Raw genomic sequence first — 22,648 nt, 5'->3', positions numbered from 1 at the left:
AACTCATACGGACGGCTACCGAAATATTACTCACGAGACGAAGAACTTAAACGCCAATGCGATTCACCACTAAAAGGCCAAGTTACAAAAAAAAAAGTTTTGTTTTCAAAATGCGATGCTTTGCAAATACCTTTGTGTGTCCATTCAGTTATCAAGGTAGGAAAAATGGAAAGTTTTAATTATTCTGGAACTTTCTATCTGGAAGTAACATGGGTAATAATAATATAAAATCCACACAGTATCCTCTAACATATCGGTACTGTCCATTATTGTAAGGGTCATCTCTTTATATAGGAGTCTTCGGGATGGCGAACCGTTTATAAGCCCAAGACCCCTATTACTCAGCTGATTTTACAGAGGGAGGTTGCCGTTGGTCGATCATTTGCCCTGCAGCGGCCACTACAGTAGAAATGTGGTATTACTTGTAGCCAGTGAAATGTACGGCTGTCCATGTAATGCTAGGCCTGCCCAAGTCCTGAGTACCTTCCTGTTAGCAAACCTCCTATACAATGTCCATACACCCCAATAGGGCATGTGAAAATGGGTTAAGAATAAACAACCCTTTAAAGCTACATTCTCTGATATACAGGTAAAGAGACAGAAATATGTAAGATATGATGAATATCCGATAGATAGATAGATAGATAAATATGAGAGAGATAAGTAGATGTATCCTGTAAGTTTAAGGGGTATTGTAGTGAATACAAAACAATTGTTTACATTTGTTTCATAAAGTAATAAATTTGTAATGCAACTTTATTAAAGAAATGTAATTTTTTTCTTTTTTACATTTATACATTGAGTAGGAGCAGTAAGGAGTCCCTGGCCTCTTTGCTGCTTCCCATGGCAGCATTGGAAACTGCAGGGCTGCACAAGCTCTGGTCCACACACAGTTAGATATGCATGCAGTGATAGTGATATTGAGCATCCCCTATATGTTGATCTAGTACATGTTATAATTTAAATTACACTGGGGGAGCTGTCTGTGTCACTAGTGCTGCAGCTCTGACGCCTATATAATACATGTTACCATTAGAATAGACATTACACTGGGGGGGGAGCTGTCTGTGTCACTAGTGCTGCAGCCTCTCCTGATGTCTATATATTATGTTACAATAAGAATAGAAATTCCACTGGGGGAAGCTGTCTGTATCACTAGTACTGCAGTCTCCCCTTATATCTATATAATACATGTTACAATTGGAATAGACATCACACAGGGGAAATCTGCCTGTCTCACTAGTGCTGCAGCTCTGATGTCTATATATTATATGTTACCATTAGAAAAGACATTGCACTGGGAAAGCTGCCTGTTTCACTAGTGCTGCAGCTCTGAGGTCTATATTTTATATGTTACCATTAGACTAGACATCACATTGGGGGAAGCTGTCTGTGTCACTAGTGCTGCAGCTCTGAGATCTATATTTTATATGTTACCATTAGAATAGACATTACATTGGGGAAGCTGTCTGTGTCACTAGACACAGCACAGTGTAGCAAAACTATCAGTTATTGTCAGTTACCCTGCTGAAGCTGCTACACTATGCCACAGCTGCAACAGTACTGACACAGCTTCCCCTAGTCTAATGTCTATTCTAACAAACATAATATAAACATCAGGTGTGCCAGGACCAGGGCTTGTGCTGCTCTGTAGTTCCTGACATGGCCATTGGTGGAAGCAGAGGGACTGTGTTGCTCCTTACTGCTACTACTCAATGTATAATTGTAAAAAAATCTTACATTTACTTTCACAAAGTTACATTACAAAAAAATTGGAAAAAAAAATTCTCCAGAATACCCCTTTAATTTAAAGTATATATAATTAACAGACTAATTTTTAATTTAGTAAGATTTTTTTGGGGAACAAACAGCATGTTCCTAGGGCTCTCTATGAGAAACCTTTCCCCTGACTGCCCAGATACTGTAATGTGCTTCTCACTAGAACACTGAATGTTTGTGCTTATAAGCAGGTACATTGTGCTACTTCTCTATAGTACTTGTCACAGTCATGTTGTTAGGTAAAACCTCAGCCTGTTTTTGGAGAAAGCCAAATCTTCCCAAAAATTATTTTGCATGGAATTTTTTTGTAATTTTTTTTTAAATTTCCCCGATTTTTTTTATTTTTTTTAAGTATCATAAAGTTTATTTAAGCTGTGTAAGTTTCTGCACACTACCTGTACTCGCAGAGCATTCACAATAGGTCCATAGTTTAAGGCAGGATCGACAAGACTAACCTTTTCTTTTAAGATTATCTTTACATGTTCTTTCTCAATCAGACAAAAATATATTATCGTCATATGTACAAAACAACATGAGAGAACTTACAAAACCCAAGACATTGTACTGCATAAAGTAGTTTTTTTTTCTTCCTGATAGCAGAATGAAGGTGACTTTATTTCTCCCGAACGATATTCAGCAATATCAAAACAGCAAGATCGCAATGATACAGAAAGAAAATCCAATTTTCAAAAAAAAAAAAAAAAAAAAAAGTTCAGAGTAGAAAAACACAATTCTTTTTACATATTTTATAATGAAACATGACATGATAAAAATTAACCGTTACTGTAACAATAGGTTCTTAAAGGTCAACTGAGAAATATCCGCAAAAAATATAGGCCACATGTTCTTCAATTTTCTTCTTTCGAATGAAAGAATAATAAAATGTTCCAAAGCACAGAAAAGTTTAAAGACTATAACCCCTTAAAAATCATATTTTTAGGTCCATTATTCTGTATTGATTTTAAACTTCTTTGTAACAGCCTCAGCTCAGTTTTTTTTCATACCTATATAATTACATGATAAAGTTCTTCCTGCCTGCAGTCACCACTAGGGGGAGCTTAGAAGCTTACTGTAGACATTTTCTACATAGAACTCAATGGTAACTCTGTATACAGTAAACTCACACGCTCCCCCTAAAGATGACTGGAGATAGAAGATTTGAAGGTGTGTACATCAGAAAATTAAATGTTCCGACTGCTTTAAAGATATATTAAGAAATTATCCACAATATTTAAATTCCAGTGATATATATATGTATATATATAATATATATTTTTTTTAGTTTATTTTTGGGTGTTGTACTCTTTAAGAGTCTAAAAATAAAAACTTTTTTTTTTACAAGAAAACAAAATTTTAAATAAAATTACAAATAATAAAAAAATAAATTGTCAAATTATGTTACAAAATATACAGGAAAGAAGTTCGACTGAAATACCGAACACAGATTTGCAAGTTACATTCACGAGAACATAACTAGAAATTTAGGTTTACGCAGTTTTTATTTCAATGTAAAAAAAAAAAAAAATCTAACTGCATCCCATTATTTTAGTATAAGGCATTTTGACAGATACTAAATTTTTAAATTAAAAACTTTATTTCTTATTTTGTTCACCTTTTATGCACCCTGACTAGGTGACTGCTCCTCTCATCCTTATGTAGCAATCATGGATGGGCCTGTGAGCATCATCTTGCTTGCACCTCCCAGAATGCATTGCTCTTGGTTTTGGAGATGATTTGGGTTATATATCTCTGAAGGGATAAAGAATGCCAATTATGTAAATTAACGTCTGCACTGGAACAAGGTCCTAGTGCAAAATCTGTAGCAGTCGCCCCATGCCCCAACCGAAGATCACCTACATGCCCCCCCTTTGGGTATCTGGGCCGAGGCATATATAACCTTGGCACCCCCTTTATTTATATTTTTGTATATGCATATAACTTTGAAGCTGTGACCCCCAAAATCTTCAATAAATCAGTGCAAAAAGTATTGAATACAGCGCTAAATATTAGTGACCCCAGACCATAAACCATTTTAGGTCTTGTAATTTTATAATTATTTGAATATGTTTTTACAGGAGTCAAATCTACAATTTTCCCAATACAGAGCTTCATAACCCTTAGTTGCATTGGCACAGGCAAACCAATTTTTTTTATCATTAGCAATATGGCCGCGTGATGGTAGTAGAAGTAATAAAATATTACGTAAAGCGATATGTTCGTTTACCAAGATCCAAAAATAAGTAAAAATATATCATGAGTGTTTTATAGCCATTTCCTCTTTTCTTTCAGCCTTAAAGGAGAAGTCCGGCGAAAATTATTTTTTTATATGTTATTACTAATGGAAAGTTATACAATTTTCTAATGTACATTAATTATGGGAAATGCTCCTATACTGCTATTTCCCTTAATTTAGTGTACCAGGAAGTGTTAGAATTCTCTCAGAAGCAGTGACGTCACGACGAAAGGTGTAATTCCTATGGAGTGTCCAGCAGGGGGCGCACTATATATAGAAGTCAATAAGTACCATTGACTTCTATATATAGTGCGCCCCTGCTGGACACTCCATTGGAATTACAATGGATGTGTATGTAATGTAATATACAGTGTTTTTGATTGAATACATTTATGAAATACTTTGGGGAGCAAATGTCCTTGCTCCCCAAAGTATCCCATAAATGTAAGCAATCAGTACATCACAGTAAGCCCGCTGCCCGCCGCTATCGAACGCCCGCCGCTGCCGCGGCTGTGGACTACTCTCAACTACTACTCTCCCCACCTGCTCATAGCATGTGCAGGTGATGGGAGAGTAGTAGCCGGGTTATATGGCTGAGATCGCCGCCGCTCTCCGTTCACACGTGTCGGCGGCCGGGCAGGAAGTCAGCTATCACATAGAGTAAGGAAGCAGCAGGAGGGGGGAGCGGAGGGGGATGATAGCTGCAGTGATGAGCGGCTCCCCCTGCGCGGCATCAGCGGCGGCGATCTCGGAGATATAACCCGGCTACTACTCTCCCATCACCTGCACATGCTATGAGCAGGTGGGGAGAGTAGTAGTTGAGAGTAGTCCACAGCGGCGGGCGTTCGGTAGCGGCGGGCGTTCGATAGCGGCGGGCAGCGGGCTTACTGTGATGTACTGATTGCTTACATTTATGGAATACTTTGGGGAGCAAGGACACTTGCTCCCCAAAGTATTTCATAAATCTATTCAATCAAAAACACTGTATATTACATTACATACACATCCATTGTAATTCCAATGGAGTGTCCAGCAGGGGCGCACTATATATAGAAGTCAATGGTACTCATTGACTTCTATTTATAGTGCGCCCCCTGCTGGACACTCCATAGGAATTACACCTTTCATCGTGACGTCACTGCTTCTGAGAGAATTCTAACACTTCCTGGTACACTAAATTAGGGGAAATAGCAGTATAGGAGCATTTCCCATAATTAATGTACATTAGAAAATTGTATAACTTTCCATCAGTAATAACATATAAAAAAATAATTTTCGCCGGACTTCTCCTTTAAAATGTAAAAGTTGATGGATTTTTTGCATTTTAAATACTGAGCTCTAAGATTATGAATTATATTCAAGGCGTAATAGTGATTGTTGATGGATGCCACAAAATATTATGAACCCTAACCAGCATGGTCGTCATCATTTTTCCCCAATCTGCTGTTACAAAACTACAATCCCCATCATGCCCTGGCAGCTGTAGGTTTGTAATAGAATGTGGAACACTGATCTAGATGGTCTAACAAAAAGTCACTTATACTCACGTCAATACTATATGAAGAAAGAAGGCGGCTACATATAGGCCAACAGTCTAGATTTGTATGGAACTGATCAAAAAAATGGATGAGGTGTACGCTAAAATGGAGTGATTCTGGGTGTTTTAAGAATGTACAGAACAGAAAAGATGTTGGGCTTAAATGGTCCCTTATTTTTTCAAAACAACTTCCCACTATGTGATGGCTCATGTGATCTGTAACATTTTTTATAAATCAATTTAACAAAAATTACTCCCTACCCCCAAAAAAGCTCAAAAGTCATGACTAGTGTTGAGCGGGCTTACCGAACTGTTCAGGTTCGGCATTGTTCTCTGTACCCAAATGTTCAGAATTTAACTCCCGGCAGCTAGAGAAGTTAGATACCCCCCAAGGGAGTCCTGGACAACTGAGAGCCCTAGGGTGGCATACAATTTCTTCAGCCACTGGGTTCAGAGAGCGCTAACGAACATGAACAGTTTGCCATTGGACAGGACAGGAGTCCATCTTAAGTAACAGACAGACCAGCACAGAGCATAGGAATTGAGATTGGGCTTAGCTACTTCTAGGTGCATAACAAAGAGCGCCTGGGCTGTATACCTGTAATATGTAAACTTGTTGTTAGGCGCAGTCCATCTCTAGTAACAGATAGACCAGGACAAAACACAGTAAGTGGGAATAGGGCTTAGCTACTGCTATGTTTGGGAGGGAAAGAGTCTGGGCTGTGTACCTGCTATCTCTAAGTCTGTTATTAGGCTCAGTCTATCTCTAGTAAATAACAGACAGAGCCAGAACATTGACTGAAATTAAAGAAGTAACAGAAGTAACAGTGAGAGAGAATCTCTGACTTCTGCCGAAAAGGAAGAGCTGCCTTAAAGGGAACTTGTCCATAGTTATATGCTGCCTGAACTACAGGCAGCATGAAACAACGGAAGACTTCCTTATCACAATGTCATGAGGGTCAGAGTCATCTGGGTGGTTCCTGACGATTCTCCCAACCTTGCCAGATCGATTTAGCAGTGAATTACCTCTCAAAAAACAATCAGGCAGGACCTCCCCATACACATTACAGGACTGGCCATCCTACCAAAATAATCTAAAATGTATGGCTAGCTTTATTGTAACATAACCCACTGGTGTCAGTGTGAGCACACAACAGATTTTACATTTTCCACCCTCTAAAAATTGACCAGGGCCAGAGATCTAGGAAGTGGAAGTAAGGACCCCCAGCACATAGGCCCAACAAACCACTGATGGCGATCAGGAGGTCTAGATATTAGGAAATAGTATCCCTAGTGGTCTACAGGAAATCTCATCCTCAAGAGTCCCTTAGTGATCAGACAATCGCTGGTTAAGTGCCTGATCTGTCGCCCCCCCTTCATAGTTCTAATTCAGGAATCATCTAGTGCTCCATTTTTGGAGCCTCAAAAATAAAATGAATAATACTTCCTTAAAGGGGCTGCCCAGAATTAAACAGGATTAAAATGCCTACCGTGTTTAGCATCTCAGCTCAGTTCCAGTGAAGTGAATGCCGTCAACCTGTAGTACCACATGCAACCTGCACATGTGTGTGGCACTGTTTTTGGACAAAAAGGACACGTGTTTTTCTACTCACACGCAACCCCTTTTTCCATTTTAATTGCAAAATCTAAATAATCCTCATTCCATACAAGACACATTGTTAAAAATATAACAGTGACATCATACATGAGCTTCTTTATAAGCCACGTAGTGACTTGAGACCAGACTCTTAGCATTAGATTACATTACAAGTGAAACTTCCCACATTGTGAAAAAAAAACCAAAAAACAACTATTCAAATCCTATCCAATAACAGAAAAAACAAGTAACAGGCAGTCTCTTACACACACACGACATACACTATATCAGTCCAATGCCGTCTTCTATGGAGGGTCATTGGCTCTATAGGGCATCCTTATGAAGTAAACCCGGCATTAGGGTTGTCCAGACTACGAGATCGTAGTCTGGAAAAAACACATCTGTGGCATTGTGCACAGTCTGAGTAACATCTCTATGGGCTGCCATGTTGCACTGGCTGGGGCAGTCACATTGGAGCCCCAGCCTTGCCGAAGTCATGTGCTACATGTACTACACACTTAGATCTTGTATACTCTTTCAAATATTAAATAATAATAAAAAAAAAATTGTGTATATAATGCAAAATTCTACAACAAGCAAAGTCAGTAAATAAAGTCTAACTTATTTATACTTTGGTTTAAAAGATAAAATCCCATGAAATAACAAATATAAGTGCACCCTACTCTCTCTTAGAGGGGTTGTACAAGATTTCAAAAACCTGCCGTTTTTTTTTTTCTTTTCTAAAAACAGCGCCACCATGTGCTTAGATTGGATCTGGTACTGCGGCTCAATTAAAGTGTATGGAGCTGAGCTGCAATTTAAAACACAAGCTACGGACAGGTGTGGTGCTGTTTTTAGGTGGAAGGCAGCCATGTTTTTTCCTGATCCCATCCGACCCCCATTATTTCCCCCGCATTCATTTCATAAGTTTGGGAATGAAACTTCATTTAACTTGTGGACAACGGACCCAAGCAACATGGAGAATTAGTAGGAAGAGTTCTGTGTTGTACAATAAAACATCGCTAAGACAATTACACTGCAGCATTTCATGATTTTTTTTTTTTTTTTTTTTTTGGAGGTTTCTTGCACTTGCATCAAGTAGTGTTGTCTTCTTCATCCAGCAGATAATTTAGCTTGATGACAGTGCTGATAAAGTCCCCTAATTCTACAAAGTCCGCCGTTATGATATTGATCCCACTTTCACCCGGCTTCTGTGACCGCACCCACTGCATCATAGAGGGGAGAGCGCTGCGGAGGAAGAAAAAAACAACACAAATGTTAATTGATCATAATAATAAGGCTGTGGTCACACAATGCAATTCAAGGCTCAAATGTCTGAAAAGTCTTGATGCTTGTATTGCTGAAGAGTAAGTTTAAAAACCTTGTATTACCTGTATTACAATCAGACAGCTTGTTAATGCAGTGTCCCACTATGTGTAATTTATCATAAGGTCTGCACCATTGGTTATGTACAGCATTGTATTTGAACCTTATGTAGTTTATCCTTTATCTTTATTGACTTGTGTACTGTGAGTGTGGCTGCCATCTCATGGTCATTTTATGTCAAGACCAGAAGCAAGCGAAATGTGCACACATATTATACTGGGAAGCCCCATCCAGTGGGAGGTTCTTTGCTCTGTTTCAATCGTCTTGAGACAGGATATTTTGTCCCTAAATCGCCCCAACCCCTGCCATGTCTGATATCTACACTAAGAGGGACTCGAGAAACCTCTGATTTTACTCTTATTTCAAGTTCCCCTGGACACTGTTGGGCAGAAAAGGGGGGGGGGGGCTCATCCTGTATTGACAGAATGCCAGCATACTCCACTAATCCACTAATACTCCCACCATAATGCAGTGGAAATTGCTAGTAAACTACATCCCATTGTATACGGCTCTTAATCTTAAAAGAAATTGCTCCACAAAATTTGAAAAGATCTGGTTGGCTGTGCCAGAGACGACGTCCTCAAATACTTCCTAAGGGTCCTATTACACGGGCCGATGAAGACCTGATTGATATTGTAAATGAGTGCCCATCTGCTAGATCGGCACTTGTTTACTGGGCCTATTACACAGCCTGATAATCTTTCTGCAAGGGCTGCATGGACATTGTAAGCGATGTCCATGCAGCCCTTGCCCAAACAATACTTTACCTGCCCATGCTCCTGGTCTTCTCCTGAGCTCGGTATGCATCACAGAACCGCGCGCTGCAGCTTCAGAGCAGCCTGTCTAAGCTGACAGGCTGCTCAGCCAATCACTGGCCGCAGCTGTCCTGGCCAGTGGTTGGCTAACCGGCCTGTCAGCTCAGACAGGCTGCTCTGAACCTGCAGCATGTGGTTATGGGAGACATACAGAGCTCAGGACAAGACTGGGAGCGCGGAAAGGTAATGTATTAACTGTTTAGGCAATCATTAGCCGTTGACCGCTATCCCTATTAGACGTAGTGACATCGTCGTTGGCTGATGATTTTAGGTTTGGGCCTAAAGAAACGATCAGCCGATGAACGTTTCATTAGCTGATCTTGTTTTCTATTACATGGAGCGATAATCGGACGAATTGACCTGAGGGCCCTAGAGACTACTAGGCCCTAGGTTACTTGTTGGGCGGGGTATTGCAGTAATTTTATGCTTTCTGTTTAACTGTTTGTTGTTAATAAACCTTAAAAAAAACATCATATAATGTGATCATCTGGAATATTTTTTATAGATTCTGAGGGAGATTTATCAAACATGGTGTAAAGTGAAACTGGCTCAGTTGCCCCTAGCAACCAATCAGATTCCACCTTTCATTCCTTACAGACTCTTTGGAAAATGAAAGGTGGAATCTGATTGGTTGCTAGGGGCAACTGAGCCAGTTTCACTTTACACCATGTTTGATAAATCTCCCCCTCTGTCTCTCCCAGGTGAAGTGTATCTACACCAAAAATTACACATCTCTCCATTCTATGTAGGTGGGAAAAGTCGGCAGTTACCCCTCTGTATACATCACGTATGTCACATTACACATAAATCGCCCTCTTCTTTTTATACGAGATGTTTCTGATGATGTGAATGTTTTTGTAGTTTATCTAGAAAACCACTTTTCTAATCTTCCACATGATGCAGAGCCTGACACCAGAAGAGGTTTATTCCAGCCAATTCCAACAGTATAAAATCCTGTGGAGAACAGAATTAGCGGAGCCAAAACCCACGAGCCCCGCGAGAGCGTCGCTAATACATTCAATCCAACATTTTACAGCCTCTATTGAAACTCATCGTCTTCTTCTCTGCATGAGACGCCTAAGTAATCTGTTAGATTGCCACTGAAAATTTTATGGGAAAAGGAAAAAATATAAGATTTTACGCTGCCCTTGAGCCAGCAGCACATGGATGATGCTCAGTCATTTCATACCTAATGACCAAGAAACCCTTATTAATAGTTCCCTGTAAGATGTAGAGCTGAATCCAGAATGAAGAAGAGGAGCAGCCCAAATATACTACTGGGGACAGGTGTTTTAGGGCCTAAGCCTAAGGGCTCTATTCCACCGGACGATTATCGTTCACATAATCGTTAACGATTAACGATCTCAAACGACCGCTATTGCGAAAGACCTGAAAACGTTCACTCATTTCCATGGAACGATAATCGTTACTTATGATTGTATTTGCGATCTTTTTTTCTTCGATATATCTTCGATATTGCGTTCGTATCTACTGCGAACGACCGAATGACGTCTTATTCAATGCGAACGATTTGCGAACGAGCAACGATAAAAATAGATCCAGGTCTTATAAAGCGATCAACGATTTCTCGTTTGGTCGTCAATTGTTAACTACATTTCAACCGAACGATTATCATTTAGATTTGAACGATTTAACGATAATCGTCCGGTGGAATAGAGCCCTAAGCCTAAGCCCATCGCTGCTTATCGTTCAATGTAATTCCTCATATTTTGTTCATTTGCTGTATCAGATGGAGTAAATAATCGTAGTAATGATCGATAAACAATTTCAGGTAGCTTTGGTTTGCGATCGTTTATTGTTAAAAATCGCTTAGTTTAATAGAAACCTAATGGTGTGTTTACACAGAGAGATTTATCTGACAGATTTTTGAAGCCAAAGCCTTGAACAGACTATAAGCATGGAACAGGTCATAAAGGAAAGACCAAGATTTCTCCTCTTCTCAAATCCATTTCTGGCTTTGGCTTCAAAAATCTACCAGATAAATCTCTCTGTGTAAATGCACCATTAGTGTCTCTGCGTTTCTTTCTGCACCCCAGCACCCACGCATAATGACATGATTTATTCTGTACCTGCAAAGTAGGGTGGGAGTGAGAAGGTTTATTTATTTTCGCAAGGGATTTAGCTAAAGAGGGAAACTACCTGATGAGGTTAATTACAAACTATGGAAAATTATCTACTATGGACACCTACCTGGGGGGAACACCCTATTAGGGGCAATTACCCACAGGGGCATTTACCAAATGGGAAAAACTACCTACTTAGGACACCTACCTAATGGGGAAATCACCTACTTGGAGCACCTACCTAATGGAAAAACTACCTACTGGGGAAATTTACCTAATGGGGAAAATTAGATACAGGGGCCATTTACCAAAGGGGCAAAACTGCCTACTGGCGGGAAACAACCTACTGGGGGAAACAACCTACTGGGGTAACTTACCTGCAGGGCTACCTCAATAATGAGGACAACTATAAAATGGGGACACCTAAAGAAAAAAACCTACTAGGGCCAACGAACAAATGGGGAAAATTAGGAGTTTGCCCACCTGTCTACCTAATGGGGAAAACGACCTACCTAAGGGAGGCACCTTTCTACATAATGGAGGGGGGGGGCTATCTTACCTAATGAGTGAAACTAATATTATTACCTAGGTGGGGGCACCTGTTTATCTTATGCGGGAAGTTACCTGCTAAGTGGGGCACCTGTCTACCTATTAGGAATAACTACCTGCATGTCTTCTGGGGGGAACTGTCTACCAATAGCAGCTGAGCACAGTTATGACGCGGCAGAGGGGGGCCGGCATGAGGAACGGATGGAACGGTTCGGCCTCCTGTCTGAAGATTACATCATTGTCCCAAGACGGGGCACGGGGGTCGACACGAATCAGGTGAGTATAGTGCATCACACTTCCGGGTCTGGCGTGGGTGGGGGGAAACACGGGGAAGGGGGCCATTCACATACATAATATACATTACAAAGTTGTATAACTTTGTAATGTGTGTTATTTTGTGAATAATTGTTTAGCGCCGCACTACCCCTTTAATGTATTTGTGCTTTGGCGGTCCACAGTTGACATCATCAATCCTTGACCTATCAGTCTCTCTGCAGCACAGGGTCCTACCAATAGGCGCCATCTCAGCCTGCAGTTCTAAATATTATATACTACTGTCTATGTTTTATATTAGCAATAGTATTAGAATAAAAGAAAAGTTATACCAGTGCCCTGCAAAAAGTAAGCAAAGTCTGCTCTGCCACCTAGTGTTACATAATGATATAGGTTTCTTAAAGGCACGCCTCAATCAGCTGATAAAAAGTAACTACATTTGGGTTTAAAGGGACAGTGCAGAAAAAAACTAAACAAAAAAAAACCATTTCATGCACCTTATAAGGGGTGAGAAATAAAAGGGCTTGTCTCCACGACTGGTTCATCACTGGGTGATTGGTTGCTATCCTGAAAGGGGCATTAGGACCCTGTGTTTCTCCTGACTGCCTGACTGTATATGGGCACTCTAACCACCACTCACATACTGTATAAACTATATTGTATATGTACCGTCATATTTGTTCATATTCAGGTTGTACAATGTGGGAGAAGGTGGGTAAAGGGTAAAAATAGAATCTATAGAAGAATAAACATAATTACAAGCACTAAACAACATGAACCCGTTCCATGCAATGATTCCGGAGACTCTGAGTGCTCTTATTGTTGGGGATTTATAATTATTTACTGTATAATTTATAATTATTACAGAAGCGGCTGCTGGGTTACATGATTCCTTTTAGCCATTACTGACTAATGCAGGATGCTATAAAATCTGCAGTAAAACTAAGAGCTGCTATGGTCTGGGGCCACTACATTGGGATTTGTTTTTAAAGGAACAGGCGACATAACCAGGCATCTATGAGAACTCAATAGTCTGAAAAAACTAGTCACCGACCACTTCAAGAGCCGTAATAATGAGGATATGAGTGTAACTGTTGTCCATTCTCAGACACAGATAATGCTAAAGAACAACTGCAAAGTAAAATGCACCCCCATTAGGACCACTAAGTGGCTCACAGGGAAGATAAATTTAAACTGGCAGCATTATTTTTTATAAGGATTGGTAAAAATTTGTGCATCCGAATTATAATTGTCACTGCTGCAGGCACAGCCACCACTAATACCTAGTAAACAACAAAAAGGTCACAGTATTTGAGCAACCACAACAGCAGCTGAACTGTGGGGATTTTGTTAGTCTGACCCCTACCGACCTAATATTAACGGCCTATCCTATGGTTCACACAGAATAATAAACCTAAGGCCCTATTACACAAAGCCATTATCGGGCGTATATTGGCAGTTATGGACCATAATCGTCTCGTGTAATAGAAGTCAACGATCAGCCAACATGCACGATGTCGGCTGATCGTTGTCTTTCAACATGTGGAAAGCATAACGATGAGGATAGCAGCGATCTGCAGCAGTCGCTCCATGTAATAGGAGTCTGCGGCAGCAGACTACCACTATCTTCTTTGGGCTGCCCAGATGATCTAGCGATCACCCGGGCAGCCCCCCTACAGGTCCTCCGGCTCTTACTCCTTCTCTGCCGACACGTGTAACAGCGCCGGCAGAAAGCAGGGAACGAGGAGGAAGCGACCGGTCGGCACTTGTTTGCTTCTCAGAATTGCTCCGTGTAATAGGGGCTTTAGTGCAATTCGCGGGACATGGTGAACTCATTTCACCAGAATTGATCTTTACTTAAGGTATGTCTGAAAACTATGTATCTAATGTTTAAAATATTACTGTCACTTTAAATAAAAAGCTTATTCATCACACAGACATATCAAAAATTTTCAGATCACCACTAGAGGTGAGCGCAACTGGAGCATTCTTAAACATTCTTTAACAACCGTGAAACATTTCAATATCGGTGGCTGAAGAAGTTGGATGCAGTCCTAAGTAGTCTGGGGAAACATGGATACAGCCATAGGCCATAAGCTATACTGAACGATTGGAGCATGTTCAAGTTGTGCTAACTCATCCCTAATCCCCACCAATCACTGGATAGAGCAAGGAGAAGTATGCAGTCATTCATTCTGTTGCTCTATCTGCATTGCACATGTTGAGCTCCAGAGACTTGACTCCTCTAAGTGCTTTTCCCAGCTTGACCTAATGATCGGTGAGGATCTGATCATCCAGACCCAACTAATCAACTAATTGTGACATGTCCTTGTAAATACGACAATGACCTTAGCCATAGGCAGAGAAGTGTTTTGGTTTATCTCCCTGAGGTTAACCATCATCATCTAGAATGTACTTACTAGGCTTTGCTCCCACTAGCCAGAATCCTGCTCCACACCGATGAGGGGCAAATACTCTGAAACAGCTGTCTCTGGATGAACAACTTGCTTGGGTATTTCCCAAATCCCATTATTTTGAATGTGGCTTGTTAGAAGGTGGTTTCCTTGACTAAAGACCCCCCCTTGGCTTGGTTGTTCCTTCCTGGAGGAGGGTCTGTCTAGCTCATCGACGTTGAAAAAAAATGTGATGGCGTCTCCACAGTATTTTTGCATACTGGATTTCCCAGGGGGCAATGTTCCTAGATTCACTGACGTTGGTGTCTCTGTGTTTTTTTGTCGTTGATTTTCCTGAGGTAAACCATCATTCTTTTAAGCTCCAGAGACTTTACTCCTGTAAATGATTTTACCAGCTTGATCTAGTGACCGGTGGGGAACTGATCACTCAGATCCAACCAATCAAAACGTGTGATATGTCTTTGTTAAACGACAACTAAGCTATCTAGCCCCCTCCGTCCCCCCTGATTGGCTGAACAAGCTCAAGCCATATGATGTGCTCCAGCCAATGAAAAGGCTGTCAGCGCGCATGCGCACCAGCAGCCTTTTCGCTCCTATTCACTTTACTGCAACCCGGAAGTTAGGGAGATCCGACGGCACCATTTTCTGGTATGCCGGAGATGTCCTTTAAAGTGACAGTGACCTCAGCCACAGGCAAATAATTGACCTCAGCCAGTCATACAATGGCAATGTGGATAAGTATTATAATGCATTTAGAAAGTGCTGACTTGATTACTACTCGTATCGGTTCATAAAATACTATCGATAAATCTCATATGCTTTCCTCGTCCTCTGCGGCTGAGAATACATTTTTACAGTCTTAGCAATTTTTCAGCAAAATTACTTTCCATTTTGTAATAAAAATCTTCTCCCCGGATGACATAGTCGCCGCCGGCATGCAGCGCCCACATGCAGAGCGGCCCGAGCTACCAAATAACTGTTCTGTTTTCCTAATGACTTCTTCTCTTGTACAGATAAGTCACCCAAGCATATAAACCGTGAACTGCATGTATAAAAGGCCTCTTACCGACCCTGCTAAAAATACCGCATTATCGGGAAGCCCGGCGCTTTCTTTTTAAATTAACTCTGCTAAGACAGGTCAGAAAAGGGAGAAGCTCCGGTAGCCGAGCGGCCGGTCAGGACAATGATAGAGGTAATCAGACAGCAGTAATTGAGCGGACGTGTAACACATACATAATAGCCGCAGAGAGTCCGCACAACAAGCCTAAAAATAATTGCTCATCAGTCACATAATTCATCTTCCCTGTTCAGACCTTCACAATCCTTCTAGTAACGGAGGGAAAAGTCTCCAGATGCTGATTAATTCAGATTGTGCTTGTCTGATCCCTTCATTGTCTGAAAGGATCTAGCAGAGGGGGTTAATGCAAATATAATATAGAAGGCAAAATTTTAAATTCCTTTGAGCAACTTTATTGGGAATTAAAATCAGCACGTTGTGCTTCAGCTGATCAGCAGACACGACAGAGATAGCAACATACCAGCCAGTTAGTGCTGGAATCTAATGGTGAAATGCCATGGTAAGGGTCCCTGAGGTCTAGTCTATACATTCTCCTTGTTTAGTAAAAAAAATAAAAAATGTACAGGATAATTTTAACCACATAGCATGGACAAGAACAATCTCTGTAAAGAAAAAAAAAAGGTGCAAAAATAAAATAAAATACATGTGCATAAAGAAAATGTTGGAAAAGTGTGTGTCTTAATGTGAAGTAGTAGCATGAGCAGCAGTATTCACACAATGGGGTAATATGATGATATCCTCAATTATTATGAGCTCATTTTGCAGTCACAAACAACACTGAACCAAATAGGGTTTAGCTGGTGACTCTTTTGCCACTTTCACCCCCTAGTACTAAGGGTATTTAGAGCTAAATAAGGATTATTAGTTTTATAGCTATATAGCCTTATCTCTATATAACATACATAATTCCACAACTTTCTGATATACTTTTTTGTGTTTCTGTTCTGTAACATTCTTGTTTAGGTGTAACGTAGTGTATACGTAGACATAATGGCAGAACGGAATGCTGATGTATACTGCTGCGCACCTGCAGTGTCCCAGTAAGGGCCACCTGCTTTTTGCTATATGGAAGCTAACCTTCTTCAAGTGTTCCTGTTTGCTAGCCATGTCAGCACAGTATACCTTAGGTGCGACTACCATTGATGGGGCAATCCAAAACCTATCCACCCTGAGATGCTATCCTATGCTTTGCCAGTGCTGAATTTACCAGAAACTTTAATCTCAAGCCAGCGGATTTAGAAGGGAAAGCTTATACTGTACCACTTTGAGCCCTATGACAAATCCATTAGCCCTTGCAAGCAACACTTAGCACCCCTGGGTTACCAAACACCCACACCAGGTCCAGTATACGGCATGTAATCTACTAGTTAGTTGACTAAAAGAGGACAAGAATTAGGACAAAGGATACCAGCCGATCTTTGCTTTTCTTCCATAATGATAGCTGGAGGGGTGCAGCCTGTTCCCCTAGAGGTTCCACCTGGTTCCTCCAGTGAATGGCATATAGAAAGGGGCTCCCCAATGCTATGGAAAGACAAGGTGCCTAGTGGTGCAACTCTTATTGTGGTGTAAATGGTCTGGGTTCTTTGTTGCAGTAAGGATGACTTGCGGACACCAACACAACCCTGCAGGTACTGTCCACTGTTCCTTCTTACTGAACCTAGGAAATGGAGTTACAGCTCTACGCACCTTGTCTTTCTTGGGCATTGGGGACCCCTTTCTATAAGGTACTAGCGAGCATCCTCGGACCCTCTTCAGTTTTTTTTGCAGGAATCCAAAAAACAAGACTCCTTTGCTTTTACATCGAACAAAAAATGCTTTTAAAAATGGACTGAACATAGTCAATGCTAAGTTATATTCAAAGGACCCAGCAGAGGTACACTAATATAGGCTCTATAGCTGAGAATGTCATCAATAAGATGGCACAATGGTGTGGCTGCCATACTCCACCCGCCCTGGGCCATCATTTGGTGTAGGAATGTAGTTAATTTTTTCCTGTTTTTTAGTTCTCACAGGTGTCTGACTCCAGGACCTTGTGATTATTGTTAGAATCTGCTTTTTTATTCATTTTCAGCTGCGGCCTGACAAACCTTTCATGCACAAAGAGACAAATTCCCCACCATTGTCCTAAGAATGACTAGGGCCGCAAATTTCTATAGGGTTATTTATAGGGTTTCTGGATGCCTTGTAGCAGCCATGCTTGTGTATTTGTTCCAATAGCGCCAATGTAACTAAACAAAAGACGACATTTCGTGGAGTGATTAGTTAGAGAAGTTTATGCCAAGTCAGAAGTTGGCAAGAGCATCCCCGAGAGTATAATACTATACATGGAACAGTATACCAGGGGGCCTTATAAAAGCTTCTTTCCAGAAAGACATTACTGGGAGTAATGTTCCTTTTAATCTGAAGCACAAATAAGTAGCAGAGCTGAGTTTATAGAATGTAGTAAAGGTGAGTTGTTTCTTTCTAGCAAAATACCAAGGATGACATTGGCTATCCGAGTACAATACTATGGGGGACATTTATTAAGTCTGGTGTCTTCTGCGTCGGACTTAAAAATGTCCCCGCAGCACCGACACTACAGAGATTTATGTAGAGGCACACTGCCTCTACATAAATCCCGTGCGCATCAGTGTGTATGGAGAGGAAACCTACGCCAGCTCTGAGCTGGCGTAGGTTTCGTGTTCATTTTTCGGCTGAAAAAATGATAAATTAAGCGGCCCCAGAGTCCGTACCCTCTGTTTCGCCCCCTCCGCACCCCCTCCCCGCCCCCCTGGCGAATCTGGTGTAAAATGGTCAGATGCGAATATTTAATCGCAAAACGTCCATTTGCGAATACATTTATTCACATATGGCCATTTTGTGCCAAAAAAAACATCTTTTTCCGGTGATAAATGTCCCCCTATGTGTTTGGGACTAGAGATGAGAACACCTCAACCATGCTCAAGTCCGATCGTTCAACCTTGGATTACCAATGGCTGAAGAAGTTGGATGCTGCCCTAGGTAGTCCGGCAAAACAGGGATACAGCCTATGGCCTATGACTGTATCCATGTTTTCCATATGCAAAAGAAGAGCCCGTGGAGCCTCATTGAAGAGTCTCAAAACACAGGACCAGCCAGATATCCCTCCGGGAAGGACCCAGCCAAGGGGCAGCTCCTGTTAAGAAACCACCATAATAAGTGGCCCTATAAGTCAATGTAATGAAAAGGGATAAACCAAGGCCAGGTGTCCATCCATATACAGCTGTTTTGGGGTGTTGCCCCTCATCAGTGTGGAGCAGACTCTGGCTAGGTGGGAGCAATGCCTAGTAGAGCCATAAGAGAAACAGATTGCTGATCTCAGGGACACCAGCCAAACGACAACAAAGCCGGCTGCTAGTGAACATTGACTTATAGGGCCAGTTATTATGGTGGTTTTGGTGGTTTCCTAACAGGAGCTGCCCCTTGGCTGGGTCCTTCCCGGAGGGATATCTGGCTAGTCCTGTGTTTTGAGACTCTTCAGTGAGGATCCACAGGCTCTTCTTTTGCATATTCATGTTTCCCAGGGGGCAATGCACCTAGGGCTTCACTGCATTGAGCGCTTTTACTAGCAGCTGGCAGTGTTGTCGTTTGGCTGGTCTCCCTGAGATCAGCAATCTGTTTCTCTCCATGTTTTCCAGGCAGCTTTAGGGCTGCATCCAATGTCTTTAAGTGCTGAACGATCAGACTCGAGCATGCTCAAATTGCGGTCATCTCTATTTGGGACCCTTGACCTTGTATACTGGACCTCAACTACTTAACTGTGGGGCCCTAAGACTACTGATGGTGGTCAAGCATTTCCTTGCTTTCCAACTTACCCTTGCAATATGTGTATTTTCTTTTACCACAATCTCGAGCAGGCTCAGGTTCGCCTGAATCTAAGCGTGCGGAATTTGATAAGCTGTGGCTACAGAAGTTGGAGGTAGCCCTAGGGAGCCCTGGAAAACATGGATACAACCATAGGCCATATTCTGTATCCATGTTTTGCAGGACTCCCCAGGGTTGCATCCAACATCTTCAGCCACCGGTAATCAAATGCCACACACTCGGGTGCAGGCGAACCCAAACATGCTTGAGGTTTGCTCATTTCTAATGGTTAACATCTATGTACACGCTGCTATGACTTGAAGGAAAAGGAGCTTGCTCTGGTCCAGCCTCTCTCCTGAGAGGAAGAGGATGCGTACTGAGTAGTTATGATGTATAAACCTTTCTACGTGTTTTTCCATTATTTATTGGCTGTCGAATGTGAGTATATTGTAAAAATGTATATTATGTATAATGTACTACAAACTTCAGCCATCCCACAGTCCCCATAGTCACACATGCACTACCACCATTCTACCACACGAGGCCCAGTTTCTTCCTGACTCTGGTCTGTTACAATGGGATACAAGATAAAATGTAGATATGAGGCCCAATCTTTTCCTGGGATACATAACTGAATGTGGATACATAAGGCCATACTCTTCCTGGGATATATGATAGGCTTTGTTTACACGGCCAATGTCAGAAAAGATCATCCAGGCCGCTTAATTCCCCGATGCACACATTGGACATGTCAGTTTTTTGCGGTGCCGCTTGGGGTCCCAGCCGGAGTGTATACTATGTGGCCCGCAGCACAATGTGGATAAAGGATTGATCACGGCCGTGTTGCAAATCGGCAACAACGGCTGTGATTAATAATTTACTTACGTTGTGTGAACATAGCCATACACTGTAAATGAATGAGGCCCGGTCTCTTTCCAGGATACATGATACAATGTAGATACATGAGGCGCAGTTTGTTACTGGGATACATGATACAATGGGGATACATGATATAATGAGGATAGATGAGGCCCGGTCTGCTCCTGGGATACATGATATAATAGGGATACTGTATATAAGACTGTATTTGTCGCTGGGATACCTGATATAATGGGAATATATGAGACCCTGTTTATCCCAGGGATGCATTATATACTGTGATGGGGCTACATGATATAATGGGCGTACATGATGTCCAGTCTGTTCCTGGGATACATGATATAATGGGGATATATGAAACCCAGTGTTTTCCTGGGATACATGATATAATGGGGCTACATAAGGTCCAGTCTGTTGCAAGGATATATGAAATAATGGGGACACATGATACAATAGGGATATATGATATATTGGGGACACATGATATAATGAGGATATATGATATATTGGGGACACATGATACAATAGGGATATATGATATATTGGGGACACATGATACAATAGGGATATATGATATATTGGGGACACATGATACAATAGGGATATATGATATATTGGGGACACATGATATAATGAGGATATATGAAATAATGGGGAAACATGATACAATAGGGATATATGATATATTGGGGACACATGATATAATGAGGATATATGATATATTGGGGACACATGATACAATAGGGATATATCATATATTGGGGACACATGATATAATGAGGATATATGATATATTGGGGACACATAATACAATAGGGATATATGATATATTGGGGACACATGATACAATAGGGATATATGATATATTGGGGACACATGATACAATAGGGATATATGATATATTGGGGACACATAATACAATAGAGATATATGATATATTGGGGACACATGATACAATAGGGATATATGATATATTGGGGACAGAGGATACAATAGGGATATATGATATATTGGGGACACATGATATAATGGGGACACATAAGACCCAGTCTGTTCCCGGGATACATGATACAGTGTGGATAGATGAGGCCCATTATCGTTCTGCATCTGACAGGTATCTAACACGACTATCTGCAGTAAATGGAGGTAATTCCATCTGTCGGCTCCCATTATGTCGCGCTGAGAATTTTTCGTTAATCATGTGTATTGCAGTGACAGCTCGGCTGCAAATATCATGTCTGTTGTCAGCAAAATTCTGCTCATGAATTATGGAATTGTGGGGAATGAAAAAAAAATCCTGTTGTTTCCATGACCACCGTAAAGACCGAGAAAATGTTATTCGGCTGCCATCATTGTAAATGCAGAACGGTATGGGTCGTTTCCATGCACTGCGCCCGGGTATAATGCAGGATTATCTCTCACCTGTCACCTCCGCCTGCGTTGTAGTGCTAGCCATTAACACTGTATAACTATGTTTTTGTTTTGGAAGCGACGTCCTTTTTCCCCTGGCTGCCATTACGGAAAATACATTTTAGTTTTTGTACAAACAAATTAAAACCTGTGCGGTGTGAAATCCATATGTTTCTGCCAAATAGCAAATTACCGGATAGTAATAATCCACTGAGCGTTCTAGGAAAGGTCGGCCGTACAAGATAGCAATGTAATAACAACAATTAGTATATAAAGTGTTGTTCCATAGCTGTGGGGCAACTGGGGCATGTATCCTGGGTACTAACTAACCAGCTAAAGGAGAAGTCTGGCAAAAAATTTTATTAAAGTTTTGTATTGCCCCCCAAAAGTTATACAAATCCCCAATATAGACTTATTATGGGAAATACTTATAAAGTGCTTTTTCCCTGCACTTACTACTGCACCAAGGCTTCACTTCCTGGATAACATGGTGATGTCACTTCCTGGATAACATGGTGATGTCACTTCCTGGATAACATGGTGATGTCACTTCCTGGATAACATGGTGATGTCACTTCCTGGATGCTCAGTGTCTCTCCAGTGCCCTGTGTCCCTCAGTGCCATCATCCTCTCCAGCAGCCACAGCCCGCACAGCTCTGGGAGTCAAGTCGTGACATCACCATTTTATCCAGGAAGTGACATCACCATTTTATCCAGGAAGTGACATCACCATGTTATCCAGGAAGTAAAGCCTTGATGCAGTTGTAAGTTCAGGGAAAAAACACTTTATGT

The 22,648-nt window shown here is 41.3% G+C and overlaps 1 protein-coding gene across 1 annotated transcript in view; it reads right to left on the bottom strand.

Moving 5' to 3' along the window:
* Nucleotides 1-7,782: 7,782 nt before the first annotated feature.
* Nucleotides 7,783-22,648, bottom strand: part of PLCXD3 (phosphatidylinositol specific phospholipase C X domain containing 3) — a 51,523-nt gene continuing 36,657 nt past the window's right edge. Inside the window, exon 3 of the mRNA XM_069964768.1 lies at nt 7,783-8,394. Within this exon, the coding sequence (XP_069820869.1) occupies nt 8,241-8,394 (154 nt within the window). The 3' untranslated portion in view covers nt 7,783-8,240. The remainder of the gene's footprint in view (nt 8,395-22,648) is intronic.

Source organism: Dendropsophus ebraccatus, chromosome 3, assembly GCF_027789765.1.
Source record: "Dendropsophus ebraccatus isolate aDenEbr1 chromosome 3, aDenEbr1.pat, whole genome shotgun sequence".
NCBI lineage: Eukaryota > Metazoa > Chordata > Amphibia > Anura > Hylidae > Dendropsophus > Dendropsophus ebraccatus.
Note: the sequence above shows the minus strand (reverse complement) of the source record. Positions and strands in the feature narration are given on the sequence as shown.